Genomic DNA, 20,352 nt, shown 5'->3' with positions numbered 1-20,352 from the left:
TCACGTCAGAATTAGTGAAATCACTAGGCCCGCTTAACATATTCACATCCGCTGACTCCATTCTAAAGTACTATAAGTACTTTACAGTATACAGCATTACCCATTTTCCCCGCTCGTAAAAAATTGTGAAGACAACTTATTAATTGAATCCATTTACGCAAAATATACAGGTCAATATTCGTTTATTTGCTTATTTATTGTTAAATTGCTAGTGGCTGCGAGCACATGCACCACTTTTATTTTAAGCGCTTTTCTAAGTAGTTGATACGTCGCTATAGAAAAAAGCCTTTAGTGGCTTAGTTGAGGAACTAATATTCAGTATGGTACACCGCAATATATATTAAAAGCCAGCCGGCTATAACTTGACCACAATTATATGAAAAAACATGGCCTTATAAGTAGGAATAGCACAATTTTAGTGTACTTTCCAATTCTGAGAAAGGTGAGCAGTATCAGGGTTGCATTATAAGTAAGACATATTCGGTGCCAGGTCAGCTAAAAGATAGCGAGGAAATAGTAAGGGCTTTGAAGATGACAATTCCAAAGCTACTGTCTGTCAGGGACGGTAGGTAAAAGAAACCACTTCACCATTGACTATACGGGGTAAACCGACACTCCAAATTGATATAGATATCATTTTTGCTCCACTTAGTATTGTTCTTAAAAATGCACAGTACAGGCCGATTTTTCCATAAACAGTTTATTTTTTAACCTACGGAAACAAAATTTTGCGAAAACCATATGTAGCGTCCCGAGACTCCCTGAAGACGAAAGAAGACAAAATACTCGGGCAGAATATATATATTCAGCACGGGGAAGGTGTCTGGGCTATTGGCATGGCCCAAAAGGCCAGCCCACCCAGCGAGGCACAAGGGGGCTAATTCGAAGTACAAAAGTTTCGCCTCACCAAAACCGAGGGATAAACCACTATTGTATTACATAGCCTCCCTCCTCTTTTGAGCGTCGTCCCCGGCGCTCCCACAGGTCAACCTCCCGCGTCAGCCACTACAACGTAGTCGGTGCAGTAAAGAAACACCCACGAGCTAACCGTGCCAGTCACCAAATTAGCGTGCAACTGAGGGGATACTTGACCTCAACGTCACTGTTCCCTCTTGGCGGCTTGACTGGATCTGGGGTTTCGTCCGGTTTAGGGATTTGATTCAGGACGGTAGGGGAAATCCGTAACGAAACTTCCAGGTGTTTCACGGCTAGTGTCGCTTCAGTTGTTAATGGCTTTTCTGCAGAACACGGGACTGGGAGAGATGCCGAAGGTAGACGTCAACATCAACCCTTCTGTTAGGGGTCATCACCATTCTCCCATCCGTAGCATATGCACTTCTTCCGCTCCACCAAGGCTTATCACGCAGAAGTGGAGAATCAGGATATATGTCTTTCAAGATCGGGTTCGCTTTCCGCTGCCACCAATGTAGCGCCCCGAGACTCCTTTAAGACAAAAGAAGGCACAATACTCGGGCAGAATATATATATTCAGCACTGAGAAGGTGTCTGGGCTATTGGCATGGCCCAAAAGGCCAGCCCACCCAGCGAGGCACAAGGGGGCTAATTCGAAGTACAAAAGTGGCGCCTCACCAAAACCGAGGGATAAACCGCTATTGTATTACACATAACTTCCGTCTATCGCAGTTGTGTGATTTTGGTTTTACGTACATTTTCTACTACGCAGGGACTTCTATCCCCGTAACATACCCCTGAACTGTTTTGTTTACTTTCTACGTTTCCTCTACGCTTGTACTTACATCTACTAGAAGGGGTGAGTTGTGGATGAGTGCCTAATGCTACGGGATGACAGTGAATTTTCAGCCCTATCAACTTGTTATTCATCCCCTCATTTACTGTCAGATTGCTTTCTAAGTGACTGATTGACTGACGTGAGATGGAAAAAGCGAGTATTACGTGGAATGGTGGGGCGAAAAGATAAACTCGATTTTGGAACAATTGTGTCGGCTTGTAAATATATTATCTCCCTCTCTCACTTTAGCTGCTGTAGCCTCACCTCCCCCCAAACTCCTTACCTTTAACCTCTAGTCAAAACATATGAAAGAAGAATACAGTAAATGCCTTTGTGGTAAAATACTGCCTGGACTGCAACAATATGAAGCCATTTCACTACCCCCCTTCCTCCAAAACCGTCCATAGATGGGACGAAAGGCTAAACATATTAGAATCACCAAAGTGAGCCACACACCTTCTCGCACGACCTCCGTTTCTGTATCACAGACGGTTTTTGAGGCAAAAAAGATTGACCAGGAGTTTGCTAGAGGACGGCGCAGGAAAAAAAAGGGAGTCTGCTTATTTTGTTTTTCGCCTAATCATATGTATGACCATGTGGAAGTCTCAATCTTGGCGGGTTTCACGCTCTTCACCATGGCTACCAGGTCCCCTGCCAATCTTTACACTGGTAATATATATTCGCCTGGCTTATTGTAGTCAGCCGAGCATTCCGTAAAGACGCACTAAGCTAAAGCAGAATGGCGGATCATATGCTGCTAGTGTAGAGGAGAGATGAGAGGTTATTGAGGTAAAACCAGCACGCTTTTAACGACACAGATGTACAAAATATCAAGCTGCTGCTCTTTGTTTCAGTAAAGCGAACAAATCGAACCTGACTAAATCGTGCTCACTGCTAAACGTTAATGCTAGCAATATTTTGCTCCCGGGTTTGCACGCACTAATCATTTATTGTTTCTAGATGCATTTCATGCTCAATAATGTGTAGGGTTTAACAATGCACTAGTCCCAGTAGCTACAAGTGTATTCCTGGAAGCCATTAGAAGTGGGTGTGGAGAAGCAGGCTATACAATGGAGACGTAGAGAAGATTCGAGATACTGGTATGGTCCCGAAACTATAACCCCAAGAGAAAGTATAGTCTGCAGTTGCCTGGCCATAAAAAGGAAAGTTAAACAAGATATCACGGCACTGCACTGGTTCGGATTATCAAAAATGGAGGTGTGACTACACCTATAAGATGTAGCAAACAGATGCAAAATTTGAGTTTTAAGGTAATACTTATCCAACTGTATACCAAGCCATTCTTAAAACGTTTCGCTGAAATTCTCAAAACAGAGATTTTCTGTGAGTTAATTGAGGTCCCAAAAGGCGGTTAACAAGAAGCCTGCCTATGCCAAAAAATAGTAAGGCAGCCCTTTGATCTTTGGGTAAGTCTTTATATAGATTTCAATAAGGTTAAATTGTTTAGTAACTTGAAGTTCTTTTCAAGGTCATAGTTCTCTAAAGCACATTAGAGAAGGTGGTGGGGCGTGTGTAGCCTGTCGGCTGCGGTCTCACTTCACGTTCGGTAGGAAGGTTCCTTAATCACTTGCGTGATTTAGTCATTATAACGCATTTGTCAGTCTTCTGACACCAGGCCAACTTTCGACTCCAGCTATTCGATGGAGCTGCCGGATTTTTCAAGTCTTTGGGAGGCCAGCAGTACGTTAGAAAAGTTGCAGGAAAGTCTCCTCAAAGATTACTCACCACGGAATCGGGTAAATGCGCAAGATGTAAGCTATAGCCTATTGCCTGACTTTCTTGCCTTGCTATGTCACTTTTGCTATCATATAGTTTAATGCCTTGTAGCTCTAACGCAGGAGATGGTACATAACTTTATTGGATTTTACCTTTACAAGTCCCGTCGGCTTGAATTGTTCAAGTTGGTTTTGCATTGTGGTCCGATGTACTCATTCATATGAGCTTAATTAGTAATTACTCCTCCAAAACTCATGAAGTTGTTTGGGGTGATTTTTTTCTCACCAATGATGTGGCGATCTACAGTGTTTCAACAGTTTAGACGAGCTATTCCTACTTACCAATTATTTAACTCCATTTTTTTTCTTTTGTGAACTTTCCTATCGTTTTGTGTGCATGTCAATTGAAAATTATCATTAACGGAAACTGCCGTGCTGTATCATATTATCGTACGTTAACTAAAATATCACACTAAGCTCTGCAAAGAACTCCTGAATGTTCTCCCCCCCAAGCGCTTTTAACTTTGTGGTACCCTGTTTTCGTTGCCTCATTTTCAGCCAATTATGTTGGGTGTTGGGCTCATCTTGAATGTCTCATCGGTTTGTCAGTGTTAAGTCGTTAAAATATAATCAGTCTTCGAGAAAAAGGCTGATTCCTCCTCCTTTTTTTCGAAACATAATGCATTCGGCCATTCAGATATATTTATTGCCTTATCAGTTTGGTGTTTCAAATTATTCCTTGTTATATGTAGTAGCACGTCGGACCTTTTCCCAACTTGCAGTCCTTATGCGGTTTGAATTGAATGTGCGCGCCTTCTTACACCTATGCTTCGATCTCATTTTTGCCCAAAGTTAAGATTATTCTTTCGGACTGAAATCCTTGGTTCATCGATCAACCTCATCCGCGGCATCACTTGTATTCAAAGCTGTTTGTGTGCCTTCGCTGTTCCTGTAAAAGAAGTAGCACTTAAAAACAAGTTGAATTTCCGATTAATCTATGGCTTGATGAAGATTTTCCAAATTAAGAAGATAGTGTAAAGAGTCATCATAGCCCTGCGTCCTTTTTTCAGTGACAGTCTTACGAATGTATTACCTCTCAGTTGCGTTACTGACAGCCATTTACCAAAAGTATCCAACCACTGGCGCCTCTAAAACAACAATCCATAGTTGATAGTGTGCTGGTCCAGTAAGCAAGTCCTCTTTTTCTTCCTGTTGGGGACTAAAAGGATAAGATATTAGCTAAGTGCTTCTAAAATGCTGTATATGACGAGGGAGAACATTCAAGATCTTTCTCTTTTAGCGTTTCTTCAGCATCATTGGTTGCCATAGCCCCGCATGCCTCGAGACCTGCTCATAATCTGATCAGCACCAATGTAATTGCTTAACTTGTCTTAAGGAACTGTCTCAGTAATTCATAAAGCGTTTTATAAAGGTTCTGAAACCCTGACTTTGCACTGAATACTCCATTCTCTACTGGACCGGTAAACGCGGAATAACCTTTAAACCGCGGGATCACCGAAATCAGTAAGCAAATGTTTACGGTTCTAATGTGCTATTCACTTTCGTCTAAAGGAAAGTACTGTGTTTGGTACCCAGATGAGAGTTGGTCTTGAGTCGGGAAAGCTTATAAAAATTTTTATGGAAGGCGATAGAACAGATTTAGAACCCTGATTTTACGCAGTCGATGTTTCTCGTCTCATTCCACTAGCACCGCAGACGCGATCCCGACTCCTACAATAATTACTACAGCGACGGCATCTGCGGCGTCTCTTTCGGCATCGCAGAGCCCGAGTTCGCCAACCCCCTAGCGACGTGTTGCGAGCAGCACTTTTTCACTGCCGAGGAATTGGACCGCCACACCGCTGAACACGTCGTCTGCCCCGGCATCCCCGGGATGGAGGGGAGTAGCTGCGGTCACAGTATTCATCCCTCTGCCATCGCTTTTCACCTGGAGACGGAGCATGCCACCGCCAACTCGGCCGCAGACACCAAGGGTGATGCTGAGCACAATGGTCCCGCTCTTAAACGGTGGCGCGAGGCTAGACGCAGGTGAAATTTCCCCCTCTTCCTTGAATTGATTTTAATCAGGCTCTCCTCAAATTTTTTTGTACTGTAGGAACTATCCCACATTTGAACGCGTCCAAGCAAAGATTCGTGAGGTGGGCTATCGCATTGACCGCGGACAGGTCCTGCTGACTAGGAAATTTGGGTAGGAGTTGTTAAAGCTGTGATACTTTGGTGTGAAATCCTATGAGGTGGCAGACTGAATGTCTGTCCAATTTTTGCCGTGTAAAATTAACCTATTTCCAGTCTTCTGATTAGTTGACTTTAGCTGACAAGGTAATGGTGATCTGATGAAGTTTGATCAGGCATGCATGGTAACATTGGAACAGGCTTGCATTTAGATCACGTTAGGAGGACTTCCGACTCGGATATTGCAGAATTTGATGACATTACGTATAAAGTAACTTCTAGATGACAAATTCAACTGAGGGGTAATCCGTACTAGAAGCAAGAATGAAAGCTTAAGGCTGCTCCTCCGCGACCATACTTCTAGGTGTGACAAATAGGCCTTTGCATATCTGGGCAAAGTATAAACTCCACTGTAAGCCCAGCACGATGACTCTCTCCTAGTTTTACGCTCCTTATAAACGATGCCTTTTGGAACCCTCTAGTTCTCTGAACTCACGAAAGCCGCGGGAATTGCGGAAACCCCGAGACGAAAGTAATAAGAGGCCCAAGTTGCAGGCAAACTGTGCCAACATTCTTTCTTCCGTAAGACAAGCATATTCACCATACTTTACTTTAAAATCTAGCGTGGTTCCTTGAGAGTTCGACCCTTTCTCCTTCTTCTTTCTAGCAACAAACTCAACCTCCGCCTTTGGTAAGCAGCGGCCCTCCTATAGCTAATCAGTCTCGAAAACTTATATGCGCTGGTCGTTGTTAAGTAGGTGTTATTTTTTTAGCCACAGAGGGCGAATGCAAAATCGCGTTTGAATTATCCACCTGCGTTGGATAATCTCGAGTTAGCGACTAACAGTGGCGATGTTGGAAGGCCAGTATGTTCATCACTCGATGGCAAATTTCCCATTCTATCGTGCCTATTTAAATAACGGCTGTTCTCCCTTTTCAGACTCCGTTTGTGGAAGATGTTGAGGGCACACCTGAAGTGGGGATAGACTTGCCAACTGTACGCGGCAATGAGGACGAGGAATCTCCATCCGTACCAACCCCAATACCTCGACCCCTCGTCAGCTACGACAGTGATGTTAGTTGGTCGGAGCAGCTAGAAGAGATTGAAGAGATTGAGCCCCCTGCGGTTGGTTGTTTTGGTGCTTGTGGTCGATTTTTTAACTCGCGGATCAGTTTCTAACGTTGTTGATGTTATTTCAGTCCTCGTCCGCAAAGAAGACTCTTCTTGAACAACTCGAAACTGTTCAACCGAAAAACGCGCAAGAGGAGGATACCCATGGAGACCCTCAGACTACACTTAGCTCCAATAGTAGGCTCCGGTCGTTTTAAAATAGCCTTTACTTGTAAAATTTTGGCAGCCTTTTCACTTTTTTCTCCAGCTTCTAAGGAGCGCCGAATCGGCCGCCCAAAACGGGACAAACGAGGACGACGGCGGAGGGAACGACGGGATCGAGCAAGGAGCGATGCAGAAGATGAGAATGAACCGACAACATCTACAGCAGCGGATGATGGGGAGGTGGAAATCGACGAGGTATCCGCCAAGGGTGGAGTTAAGGCATTCGCTGCTCATCCCCTCGTCCAGATGTTCGCTAGACGTCGCGCCTGCATGCGACACGCCTCGCTGATCAGCAAGAGGCCCACTCTGTTGCAAATGGTGCGTTGTCGAAACGCTGAGTGTTATTCCCTTTCCCTCTGTCTAACATTGGAATAGCAGTTTTATTTATCCCCCCGTTTATTTTTAGCTGCTCGCAGAGGAGATGCGACACGAGAGGAATCAGTTGATGCAGTGTGTGCGTTTCGTTGTGAAGAACAATTTCTTTCTTTCTGAATGAGCAGAAATCTTGTGTGGAACAAGTAAATTCACCTGTGCAGTTCTGCTCTCTTAAGGCATTTGGATTGAGAAATGGTGTAGGGCGTGAGGGGAATGTGGCTCCCGACTTGAGGGGTTGTGAAATACTGCGGACACCCTGAAGCGATATCTTGGCAAGTTGTTTGATTGTCATTTATGTATGTAGTTGAAGAACTGATACACTTTGAAAAGGTCACGCTTAAAAACATCATATTGAGGATGCTGAGGTAACTAGAGGACCTCATTTTAGTTGTATTAACCAGCAGAATCAAAATGCCATTCGAATTGGCACCTACTCAATTAAATGAGTAGTATGTACCAACCATAGGTGTCTGTTAAAGGCACGCCCTTGTAGCTCAGCCCATTCACACTAAATGCAGCATTTTATCCAATAGCAACTTTGACTACCATCTTGTCAAATTAATCAAGCCATGATACAGCCTAGGTTCCCCGTAAATTGCGGACGTGGTCTCTTCAAACTTGGACAGGTACATTTGTCACTTGCGGTGCTTACGCTCTCCGCAGTTCGGTGATCAGCCAAATGGGTGCTCGGTATAAACGGGTAACTCGCGTAGACAAATTGTAAACTACGGTGACTTAGCAAGTGGATTACGGTATTTGACGGTCTTAGGATTTCTTCAGCGGAAAAGTGGGAAGTAGAAGAAAAGTTTTGACGAAATTCACTCACACTTTTTCCCACCATACTAAAATCACGCCAAAAAATAGGAGGAGTAAAGGGCCAAAAGGTGTTTTCACTGTAAGGCATTGGGTTGTGAAATGTTTTTCGTTAGTCATCTGGGGGTGGATTTGACAGCCGGGTCATGTAGAGTTGTATGCAAACTCAAATAAGAATTTCGGGGTCTCGCATCATCTAGCTAAGAGTTGTGCGAGTATGTCTTACAGGGTAACTTCTTCTATGATTTTCCTTGTCGTATTTGTCAATGCAAAGCTAGGCCTAATGCCGAGTTCCCTAGTCTGATCAAGAGGGTGGAAGTGGTGAAAGCATTATGGCGGCATTATTGCCGCAGTAGCCTTCAACAGGAAGTCCCCGCGTGCAGTGAAGGTATCTCAAGTGTTTGGGTTCTTCTGCGAGTCCCACCTTAATCGATTGTTTACTGCGCAGCTGGTGACAGTCACGATTGATGCATTCCTGTCTCCATTAGTTCAGTCCATCAAACGGAGGCTCGTTAGCGCTCCACTCATTCATGCCTACATCTATCAAGGACCAAGCCACGTGGCTGGCGGAAGTGACGTGTGTTTACGAACGTTGGAAGCAGCTTTACGAAGCACAAATCTCTTGTTTAGTTGAAGTGAACACGTCTACGGGTTTATTATCGCCATCGCGAGTGTCTCAGTGACCAAATCATGCTTGCGGCCGAGGCCGACTCCAATAATTCATTGGATCACCGTGTGGAAGGGCTCCATCATGGGCACACAGCATAGCACACGTGGTTCCCTCTGCTACTACACAGTTGCATTGGCAGAGGGTCACGAAGTGGGAATGAAATTCGACCAATCGGAGGTTGGACGACAGGGTCGGTGAAGTGTATGTGTGCTGATGCTCTCTTAACGGAAGCAAGGAAGTGGGAGCCATCTCGGCAGCGAAATCACACAGCTGTCCAAACAGTTGTCGCCTGTTTTTATACATTCATTGAGCCTCGGTGCGGAGAGGAATGCACGTAAAGGCTCTGGAAGGCATTCATTGCCAAGTTGTGTGACAACGAGTGATTAGAGTGCCAACGGACAGACAGACTTCGCGAACATCAACCTACCGTCTATTCTCGACGGGGTTACCTACGTTTTCCGTGTTGCCTTTGAGCTTGAGGTACAGACATTTTCACGAAGAGAGCGGCTGAATTAATAACAGCATGGAGAGGGGCGATCGGCTTAGCAACGAGATAGGTTCCAGTGGCAACTTCGCAAGGCCTGAATTCCCCCCCCCCCCTTAATGTTTGCTTAATCGTTTTAGCACCACGGCCACTGCAAAAGAGCCCGAATACAATTCACCATTGATTTTAGTTGCATCAAGCTAGTTCCGGGTTTGAGATCCTCGTGTTCCACGAACTACCCAAGTCCCTCGTCCGATGGAAGAGGGGCGGGGAGATTTCACGAGATCGTATCAGATGGTGTTTGGCAAATGATGAATCAGCTTCCTGAGGAGACTTCTTCAGCAGTGAAGTCTGCGACGCTACAGACTTAGTTACCCATAATAGCGACGACGCGAATGTTGACAGCACAGAGACCCCCCGGCTGACATGCAAAATGATAAAGAGCAATGACAGTGGCATCGTTTGCTCTCCCTTAATTAAGATGCAGTCACACCTTCTGTGGTGCTGATAGCCTCATTCCTCCCTTCCCTACCACTTCGCTCAACCACCCCAAAAGTCCAGTCTAAACACTCTGCCTCATCAAAATCGAGCTTCACTTTACTAATCAAACAATTTATGATGTCAAGAAAAGCAATGGTGAGAAGTGCAAGCGGTAATATCAGAACGAGGGCAATCAACTAACTATCACCGCACCGCCTTGCACTTGCTCCACTCCGAGGACGGGTCTTGAATTACTTCGAAGCTAGGTAATCCTTCAATGCAGGCAAATTCTGCAAAGAAAAACAGGGCCTTTAATCTCAGCATCCAAGACCTCAATCCACACTTTTGCAAGTTGCAAGCAACCCATCCATCCAGTTACCTCGAAACGCGACAAGTAGGCCTGCAGTTTGGGGTACTTCTGCAGACACGTTGGCTCAAACCTCGACATCTGCATCAACAGATCGCACAGACCAAAGTCGGGATAGTTGATCTACACACAAAAGCGATAACAAGTGAATTGACACACGCCACCACTAACCAAGCAAGGGACAACAATCTCCCTACACCTGTACAGCCGACAATAGAAGGAATGCCGGTAATGCATGAAGAAAACCTCTTATCTACCTAAAAGCTATCAAATAATTAAACATAAGAGGCGAAATAGCGATAAAACATGGACTACATAAATTCAGGTGATAGAGATACACCCACCTTATCACCAGTAAGCCATTCCTTTTCACCCAAATAGGCCTCAAAGTTCGGCAGTTTTTGTGCCAGTGCCTCCAAAAAGTCCTGCTTCACCTTCTTCTGCAAAACCAAAGCAGACCAGAGTACAGAAATAATTTGACGTTGTCAATTTCTGCCAATGTTTCCATGAAGAATTGATTTACGCAATCGGGATAATAACCAGTCTTCGCAAACGCGATGCGCAAGTCTACAACCTCGCATTGAAGCATATGCAGCACCGCACGTTGCTTTTTGCAATCAGGAACTACAACGCAAACACACCACAACATAAATGCGGACTACTCAACAAAATCAAATAGAATAATCTGACAAAGAACAATCCAAACCAACTCACTCATGCCGTGTTTATCAGCAATGTACTCCAAAATGGCCCCAGACTGAGTCAACTTGAAGTCGTCGTCGATGTAGTAGGGTAACTATCGGAGCCAGTAGTTGTAAATGGAACATGAAGGCAAGACTTACATTGGGAAAGTCCAGACCCAACGAGAACTTCTCCGGCAGCCATGCACTACGGTCGTAGGTCGGAGCTGGAGACAAAGCATAAGACACGAACCACCCTCACCTACCTGGACCAATCTTGTATTGTTTGTCAGTGAACTCCACCCCCAGGTATCTCAACAGAAGACGAATCTGCTCCCCGAGCTAGGCAAAAAGAAACAGAACGGTAGTGCAAAAGTGAAAAAATCGCCTCTGAGCAACTTGAGATAGTTCGCAATAGAATCCGACGAAGAATATTTTACGAAACGTATGAATGTGCTGTTAGATAAAGTAGTGAATAACACGCTACCATGGGGCCGATTTCAACCGACTTCATTCCATGCGCATTCTATTGCGATGAAGTTGCCTCACTCACCCCTTTGACATTCCAGTATGCGAAAATGGGGACCATCGCGATGTAGGTGGATAGAAACGCAGACACGCAAGCCAAACAGACATTTGAAATCGAGGCCGATATATACACAACGCACCCAAATGACCTTTAGGAAGAGTTTGAATTGCGGGAGCATCAGCTTGTTTAAATAAGCAGCTAAAATTGAGTCCCTGCATGAAAAAGGGTTTTGTAAAAGTATTCGTTAAAGGACTAAATAGGTAAGGTAGGTATGCTACCAAGTTTTTCACAAACTATTTTCTGTCTCAGCTTGCAATAATGACGAATCAATCAGCTTACTGTGCAAGCATAACGAAAATAAGTCGTTGTTAAAAAATTTTCCTAGAAATCGTTTGAAGATTGACATCGGCACCGTGAAGATGTGAGAGGAACTGGCGCGTAGTCCCAAAGAACCCGGTGTTCCCTCATATATTCGCAGTTATATCACCAAGTTTATTGCTAGGAATTAAAAGTTTAGCGCGTCTATCATCGTCGCAATGATTTTAGCTGATAATTTGAAATCAGATCATAACACCAACTTGACAACAACAGACCAATTTCGATGGGCAGTCTTGGATTCTGTTAATTTCCTCGTAAGCCAGTGCAAAACAAGGCATTTTTAACTCTGATTTAATAATCATAGTGGCACATTTTTATTCATGATTGGGCTGCATATTATACGTATATGAAGTATTAGCCTAAAAGGGTAAATGTTTTGAAAATCTTCTCAATGCGAACTCAATGCTGATGATGCCAGCACTGAGAGATTCCCACAAGACATTGCGTGGTTAAGCATTTGCGTACTAAAAGACGGAAATTCATTGTTTTGGGGGTATTCGTACCTCTGGCATATGCAATAAATATTTAATAATATTTGAAATACAAAGTAACCTAAAAGAATGATGAATGATGGTTTTGAAATGAGTGCATTACAATGTTCCAACGGCCTAGTGATACGTACAAGCATTTCCTGACGATATGGCAAATTGAAATGAGTCTCAAGCTCCTCCCCGTTGTTGCCTTATATCCGAAAGATGGAAGAGAAGCATAAGCAAGAGGTGCTAGTGTAGCGTATTGAGACTTCCCTGAAGGCGAAAGAAGACACAAAACTCGTGCAGAATATGTATTCAGCACAGAGAAGGTGTTTGGGCTATTGACATGGCTTAAAGGCCAGCCCACCCGGCAAGGTACAAGAAGGCAAATTCAAAAGTCCAAAAGTGGCGTTTCACCAATACCGATGGATAAACCACCATCGTATTACACTAGTGCAGGCATCCAGTTTGATCATTCACCCTACCATATGTAAGCTCACTCGCGCTACACCTACTCATTCACTCATTCCCGCCTGTTTCTTCTTCTACCTCCGGCTTCGAACCCTTTGTTCGAGAAGAATAGGATAAAAAGGCCTTCAAATATTCGAGCAGAATGGGAAGGATGATATAATACAAATTTTTGATAGTAAATCTTAAATTTTGTTGATTTCCCTCCTAGATGACATTTAAAAAAGCCAAATTTGCATTCAAGCTCAAATAAATCTGTAGGGACACATGATTTATTTATGACTGTGTCACTTGGCCTACTCATATGAGGTATACCAGGCCGAAAATGGTAAACAAATTTAAAAATTTTCCTTTACACATTCGATAAAGATGTTGCCAGCATTGAGGTATTCCATCAAAATATCGCGGGGTTAAATCATTTCCGTACTAGAAGATGGGAACTCATTGTTTTGCAGGCGTCCGTGTCTCTCGCAAATGCTACAAATGTTTTGAAACGATTTGAAATACGAAATGACTTAAATGAATGCTAAATGGTGGTTTTAGAATCAAGGCATTACTGTAATACAATGGTGGTTTATTCCCCGGTATTGGCGAGGCGCCACTTTTGGACTCTTGAATTTGCTTTCTTGTACCACGCTAAGTGGGCCGGCCTTCGGGCCATGCCAGTAGCCTGAACACCTCCTCTGTGCTGAATATATATACTCTGTCCAAGCATTGTGTCTTCTTTCGTCTTCAGGGAAGGCTTGGTACGCTACATTACAGCATACGAACGACCTAGTGATTTGTAGAAGCGCTTCCTGTCGATATGACGAGTTGAAATGAGTCTGGAGCCCCTCCTTGCTGTATCGCAACGGAAGACGTCTTATGTGAGCCTTGACTAATCTCATTCACGCTCCGACTAATCAGTCATACCTGCCCTGCCCGAAGCCAAATTTATCCGATTTAGTAATTTCTTTTTCGTCCACCACATTCAGGCTCTTCGGTAGAGAAGAATATGGTGAAGAGGACATCATGGATATGAATAGTATGGAGGAGGCTAACAGATTACGGAAGCTTGCGGGGAAGTGGAGGGTTCGGCATTTCCTCGAGGAATGGGTGAGGTCCACTCAGCCGAGAGGTTGGTGTCGATTGACCGCCAGTCCCCAACGTGGCATCTGCAGACGACGTGAGATATTTGTGTTGGTACCGTGTGTTTGCAAATTTAAAAAACATCTACACAAATGTATTTCTCTCCTCTTGTTTTATTGAACCCGTCTACCAAGTTTTTCATCACCTTTGTAGATGCCACAGTGGTAAATTCATTATGGTGACAATGGAAACCAGAGACTACAAGGTCTTCTACCAATAACAGCCTCTAACAGGGAGTTCCCTCGCGCAGTGGAGGTATCTTAACGGTCCGGGCTCTTTTGCAAGGTCCACCTTGATCAACTGTCTATTCCACGGCTGGTGACAGTCATGACTGATGCATTCCTGTCTCCATTAGTTCAGTCCGTCAAATTGGGGCTCGTTAGCGCTCCACTCATTCATGCCTACATCTATCAAGGACGAGGCCACAGAGCTGACGGAAGTGACGTGTGTTTACAAATGTCCAGAGCAGGTGCACGAAGCACAAATCTCATTCTGTTGAAGTGAACACGTCTATGGGTTTAGTATCGTCATCGCGAGTGCCTCAGTGACCAAATCATGCCTACGGCGGAGGCCTGCTCCAATAACTCATTGCACCACTATGTAGAAGGGCTCCTTCGTGGGCACACAGCACAGCACACGTGGTTCCCTCTGCCACTTCGCAGTTGCCTTGGCAAAAATGCGATTAAAGACATTTTGGAGGAGTGGAGAAGAGTCGAGATTTCAACCCCATTCCCTGTGTCTAATCAGTGGGCTGCTCTTTTCATGCGTCAAGTCAACCTCGTTGCGGAGCAGAATGCTGACAGTGTCTCGGAAAGGCACTCATTTCCAATCCACATTTCACCAGCCATTCCTTTTCTGGTGGTCACAGCTAAGCATATCATAATATTCAAATGTAAAAATCCACAGTGCCGACCAAGATAAAGTTATGACGGAGGCCCGTTCTTCATCATTAAGGACAAAATTTAAAAGGCTTTATACAAGATAACTGTGGCATTAAATTAAGACAACGTTTGGATGTCCACTACTGCCTAACGCCATTGTTTACGTGCCTGGATTGTCCACTTTATTCTTTCTTTTGAAGCACACGTGAAAATTTTACCGACAGCGTTGCTTAGTAGCCTTACCCACTGCGCATCCCTATGTTAAACTCATTTGCACTTGTGGCAGTTGCGCCACACATTTGAAGCGTCGTGAATTAAAATTAAAAGCAGGGAAACAACTCGGGTTCTCACTTTGTCCTATAGAGTGACAAGCAAAGTATCGAACAGTAATGACAGGGCTTTTACTCTCTCTTAGGTAGGCATCCTCAGCATGTACTTCTGGAAGGAATATTACATCGTCCTTGAACCATTCTCAACATTAGGAGCGCCATGGATAAGGGACTTGTCTAAGGTAAATTGCTGCCAAAAGAAAGGATATGATCTCGCCTTCTATGTTGTAAATAACACTGTTTTAAAATTACGCAGCATAGACAAATTTTCAAAACCATTTATTAATTAAAAGACTCGGACAAATAGGCGAAACAATGGTAAAAAGCGGAAGCATCAGTAGCTCAGCAAGAGCGATCACCTAACTGTCACCGCGCCAATTTGCAGTAACTCCAGTACAAGGCCGGCTCCTAAACTCCTTCGAAGCTAAAAAATCCTTCAATGCAGGCAAGTTTTGCAAAGAAAAACATTGCCTTAAACCTTAGCAGGTACAAGCCTTATCCATGCTTTTGTTGCTTCCAAACAGTCAATTCAATTACCTCAAAACGAGACAAGTATGCCTGTAGTTTGGGAAATTTCTGCAGACAGGTTGACTCATACTTTAGCAGATGGATTAACAGCTCGCAAAAATTAAAGTCAGGGTAATTGATCTACAAACAAAACACGGCATCTCAGTGGCGCAACCCACATCTGATCATTAAAATAGCCAACCCACTTTTCACATCTGCAGTCGAAAATACCAAAGAAGTTCTGCTTATACCACATGAAAACACCTTACTGACTCAGCATCCACCAACTAACTGCAGAGAGCAAAGCTGTGTGAAAAAGGTAAATAGGTCTCAAAGTTTGACAGTTTTTGTGCCAAGGTGTCCAAGAAACCTGACTTCAACACTTCCTGTAAAATTTGTGCAAATCAAAGGGGATCAGATCGTGGATTAATCGCCAGTGTTTTCAAAGTGAATCCACTTACAAAATTTGGACTGTAACAAGTCATCCCAAACGCCATTCGCAAGTTCATAATCTCGCATTCAAGCATGTGCAGCACCGCACGTTGCTTTTTGCAATCAGGAACTACAACGCAAACACACCACAACATAAATGCGGACTACTCAACAAAATCAAATAGAATAATCTGACAAAGAACAATCCAAACCAACTCATTCATGCCGTGTTTATCAGCAATGTACTCCAAAATGGCCCCAGACTGAGTCAACTTGAAGTCGTCGTCGATGTAGTAGGGTAACTATCGGAGCCAGTAGTTGTAAATGGAACATGAAGGCAAGACTTACATTGGGAAAGTCCAGACCCAACGAGAACTTCTCCGGCAGTTACGTGCCCCGATCAAAGGTTGGAGCTAAAAGGGCGAGTCAAGCACAGAACAATAGCACTTACCTGGGCCCCACATATATTGCTTCTCATCGTACTTTACTCCCAAGTATTTCAACAGAAGACGGCTCTGTTCCGCAAGCTAGACCAAAATAAAACATATCTAAACGGTAAAAGCGAGTTAAAAAGGGTGTAAGCAATGACAACTCATCTCCACTGGTTGTGAAGAACGAATAACTGATTATGTATTTAAGCCTAGGTATCATGGAACCAATGAAGTCACTATTGAGCCTGATAGCAATCAACATTGCTGTTTTTACTTTTCTGAAGTCTCAGTGTAAGAAACAGGTCGCATTTACCCCCATGATATCCCAATAAGCCAAAATGGGAGCCATGACAGCAAAGGCACGAAATTCAAGCAGCTGTTCAAAATGGGAACCATTATATACTACTCATCCAAATGGCCTTGGAGACCGGCAGCAATCCATGCGCAACAACTTATTAAAATAAACTACCTGTTAAAATTCTTGCTAAAAATAGAAAACAACAATAAGTTTTGAAATAAATGAGCACTTGTTCTGGAAAAAGAGTGAAAAATGGTGAATTTTCGTAACGAAGTAATAAAATGCATTTACCCATTCCTAATTCAAAAACAAATCAAAAGGTACTCTCTAAGTATAAACATATAATAAACAAGAAAGTTGTAACTTACGAATTGGCAATAACGTAAAAAGTAGAAAACTTGGAGCATGTCTTTCATGCACCTTCCCGATTATTTTCAACGATCCATTATCTCGTAATTTACACTTACTTTGAGTATCCGATTTGTTTCTTGGTTTGAATCACCTTGCAGTATGGTTAATAACACCATGCTTTTGTAGCATCCTGGGTGTAATACGATAGTGGTTTATCCCTCGGTTCTGGTGAGGCGCCACTTTTGTACTTTGGTGGGCTGGCCTTTTGGGCCATGCCAGTAGCGCAGACACCTTCTCCGTGCTGAATATATATATTCTTTCAGAGTATTGTGTGTCTCCGTTCGTCCTCAGGCAGTTTCAGGACGCCACACCGGGACTCCCTGAAGACAAAAGAAGACAAAATACTCGGGCAGAATATATACTCAGCACAGAGAAGGCATCTGGGCTATTGGCATGGCTCAAAAGGCTAGCCCACCCAGTTAGGTGCAAGAGGGCTAATTCAAAGTTAAAAATTGGCGCCTCACCAATGCCAAGGGATAAACCACTACCGTATTACACTATCTTCTAAGTAATGTCCACTTAATGCATATTACGAATCTTGAGAACTAACTGGTTTATTGTTGATGGGTAGCCGTGGATTTTGCGACATTTTCTCAAAGGAACTGCGTTACACAGTTCAGGAATTTATGCAGACGGTATGAAGTGTATTCCGGGGAGATTGGTGCAGCCGCACCTCCAAGTTCCTGTGTAAAGACAATGCCCAGTCAGTTTAGTATTTATAAATTACCTTACAATAGACCGAAATTGCATTAAATTTCCTTACTTTTACATCTAGGTCGATGAATGTTTTGTGGTGGCATGTCGACTAATTTTTGATTAGTCTGTGTAATACGATAGTGGTTTGTCCTTCGGCATTGGTGGGGCGCCACTTTTTTACTTTGAATTAGCCCTCTTGTACCTCGCTGGGTGGGCTGGCCTGACATCTTTTCTGTGTTAAATACATATTCTGCCCAAGTATTTTGTCTTCTTTCGTCTTCAGGGAGTCCGGGGATGCTACATCTGCATAGAAATAAATGAGCAAACCAAGTGTGAAAAGAGTTGACTCTTTTTATGTAAATTTTATCAACACAACGCATTTAAACCGTTGAAGAATATGCCACCATCATTGGGGTGGTCTAACGAAACCTCGAAGCATTTGCTATTTACGCTATGCTAGATGTGGATTTATCGTCTCATCGTTATATAAGACATATCTAGGTGTTTACGGAAGTCAAAATTAAATGCACGGACAAAATGTCTCTCGTCCTGTTTAGCCAAATACGGCCATCAGTTTACTACTGCCGTAATGGCCTTCTCATACCTGCGGCCGACAAAAACGCCACTATCTCCTTGGCTAACGGCTACCCTATGCACACACTGGCCATCAGCCACAGCTCGACAGGATGACAGTCAATTTTTTGTTAACATTACGAGCGGCTATCACGTGGCCATCTTGCAGTCTCACTTAACCATAGATTTTAGCCCTTAATTACACAGTAGATGAATAACATCGTCTTAGCGAGATTTGACCATTCTCTTAAAGTTCATTATGAGTGTTAGAGCATAACTAAATAGAGAGAGGACTTACGATCATTCCAGATTGACCTATTTACGCATGGATAGGAGAACATCATTTGTCAAGTGAACGAGGATTATTTCCTGAAAGACCTGCTCCAACATTTGTGAAGATCTACGATTAGCGTAGTTAAAAGCCGTTCTATGCAACACGGAACAGTTGGGAGCATGGAACAGAATTGAGGGAGACTTGCATAGGGAGGTCCTTTAGTCAGAGACTCCGGGTACTCGATTGCCTACTAAGGAATAGGAGAGACAGGCCGATGCCACGTTTAATCATCTACAAAAACGCCTTAGCAGAACCCGGAATGGAACGAACCTTCGATAAAGCAGCTCCACATCACCGCGAGCTGCCACCATAGGTCTTATCGATTTGTCCTATTGATGGAGACGGACCGTTCAAAAGTGCCAACTTAGCAGTGTCACCTTTCCACCACCCCCTTCCCTCCTTCTTCGGCTGTTCATGCGATGCCCCGCATGTCAACGAGTTTCGCACTGGCGCTGACACTGGTCTTCCTTCTCTGCCTACAGACCACAGCAGCATCGCTACAGAACGAAAGAAATGCCGACAACAAGGGGATGTCAGTGGAGTTCCACAACAACACTCTCGGAAACAATGTTATGGATGGTGGAAGGGTGAGTGGTGAAACGGGCATGTGTGAGTGATAGCCTCTCTGTCTTCCTTCCATCCACTTTCCCCTTTTTAACCAAATTAGTCCAACGCTTCCCCTTTTCTCTCCATTCAGCTGCTCCTCAACAGCTTCTGCTTCATCTAACGATCCGGTGCTGCTTTTGCATTATCTTCGCGATTCTCCTTCTCCACTCTGTCTGATTTCCACATCCCCTCTTCCATCAGTTGTCCTCTTTCATCAATGGACACCAATCTCGCCCCTGTCCTTCCCCTTACCTTTGAAATCCCTTCTCTTTTCTTTTTGCTTCCCCCATTCAACTCTCAGTTGACGTCGCAAGCGTATCCTTCTGCCGTGTCTAACAAAAGTGGATTTTACTTTGGCCAGAAATTGTCGTTTGTTGTTAATTTGGTTTGTCAGTTGTTTGTTTGCACCATGAGAGAGACATGAATGGAACGGTGTAGGAGTTGTATTATAGGAAGAAGGGTACTTGAGTGTCCCTTACTCAGGAGGTGTAGTTGTAATAAACGGATGAAGGGCACAGGTTGTGAAGAGACTCCGTAAGCAAAGATATAACCAAACACCTAGCTATTACTTGTGGAATAACTGCGAATTCGGCTTCTCGAAGCAGCACTATCTGACCTGTCACTCCGTGGTGCCGAGTGTAGCAGTTGCGGCAAACTAAGGGCAGTTTCAGTCGATAAGTTGTGGAGGAAGAACTCCCACTCCTGACTGTTTATCTCAGGCTTGCTGTTAATTTTACCAGTCAACCGGTTCTCATCAAAGAAGCCACTTTGTTCAATAATGGATCCAAGTAATCCCCTCCTCTTTAAGATTTATTCCACCAGAGCTGCTTTGCTCAGTAACCGGGCAAGGCTGACGTCCAGTCTCGAGCATAGCTTGAGACAGTAGCACAGCCTCGTGGGGCTATGTCCAGACACAAAGTAGGGGCACTAGTCGTATTTCGGGGTCTGCTAGGAGACTGCACAATTAGCTGTGGGATACAGTCTTCACACGTGG

The 20,352-nt window shown here is 43.9% G+C and overlaps 3 protein-coding genes across 3 annotated transcripts in view; 2 read left to right on the top strand and 1 right to left on the bottom strand. All coding sequences in view use genetic code 11, as the record gives it.

Moving 5' to 3' along the window:
• Positions 1–4,050: 4,050 nt before the first annotated feature.
• EGR_09219 (Nuclear fragile X mental retardation-interacting protein) lies at positions 4,051–7,511 on the top strand (the record flags this gene model as incomplete). The annotated part of the gene is made up of 8 exons (XM_024498468.1): positions 4,051–4,086; positions 5,195–5,535; positions 5,603–5,645; positions 6,453–6,545; positions 6,620–6,805; positions 6,880–6,988; positions 7,059–7,333; positions 7,422–7,511. 8 exons carry the CDS (start codon positions 4,051–4,053, stop codon positions 7,509–7,511), a joined length of 1,173 nt encoding a protein of 390 aa, XP_024347101.1.
• Positions 7,512–10,088: 2,577 nt separating this feature from the next.
• Positions 10,089–11,473, bottom strand: EGR_09218 (Glutathione S-transferase; the record flags this gene model as incomplete). The annotated part of the gene is made up of 8 exons (XM_024498467.1): positions 10,089–10,127; positions 10,217–10,327; positions 10,549–10,644; positions 10,728–10,828; positions 10,919–11,000; positions 11,047–11,111; positions 11,151–11,226; positions 11,438–11,473. The coding sequence occupies 8 exons, from the start codon at positions 11,471–11,473 to the stop codon at positions 10,089–10,091; spliced, it is 606 nt and encodes a 201-aa protein (XP_024347100.1).
• Positions 11,474–19,171: 7,698 nt separating this feature from the next.
• EGR_09217 (5'-3' exoribonuclease) overlaps positions 19,172–20,352 on the top strand; it is a gene marked incomplete at both ends in the record, with an annotated part of 2,828 nt that continues 1,647 nt past the window's right edge. Inside the window, one exon of the mRNA XM_024498466.1 lies at positions 19,172–19,339. Coding sequence (XP_024347099.1) covers positions 19,172–19,339 — 168 coding nt within the window. The remainder of the gene's footprint in view (positions 19,340–20,352) is intronic.

Source organism: Echinococcus granulosus (assembly GCF_000524195.1).
Source record: "Echinococcus granulosus chromosome Unknown EG_S00138, whole genome shotgun sequence".
In the NCBI taxonomy this organism is placed as follows: domain Eukaryota; kingdom Metazoa; phylum Platyhelminthes; class Cestoda; order Cyclophyllidea; family Taeniidae; genus Echinococcus; species Echinococcus granulosus.
The sequence above is the reverse complement of the archived record's forward strand: the minus strand, read 5'-3'. Positions and strand labels throughout refer to the sequence as shown.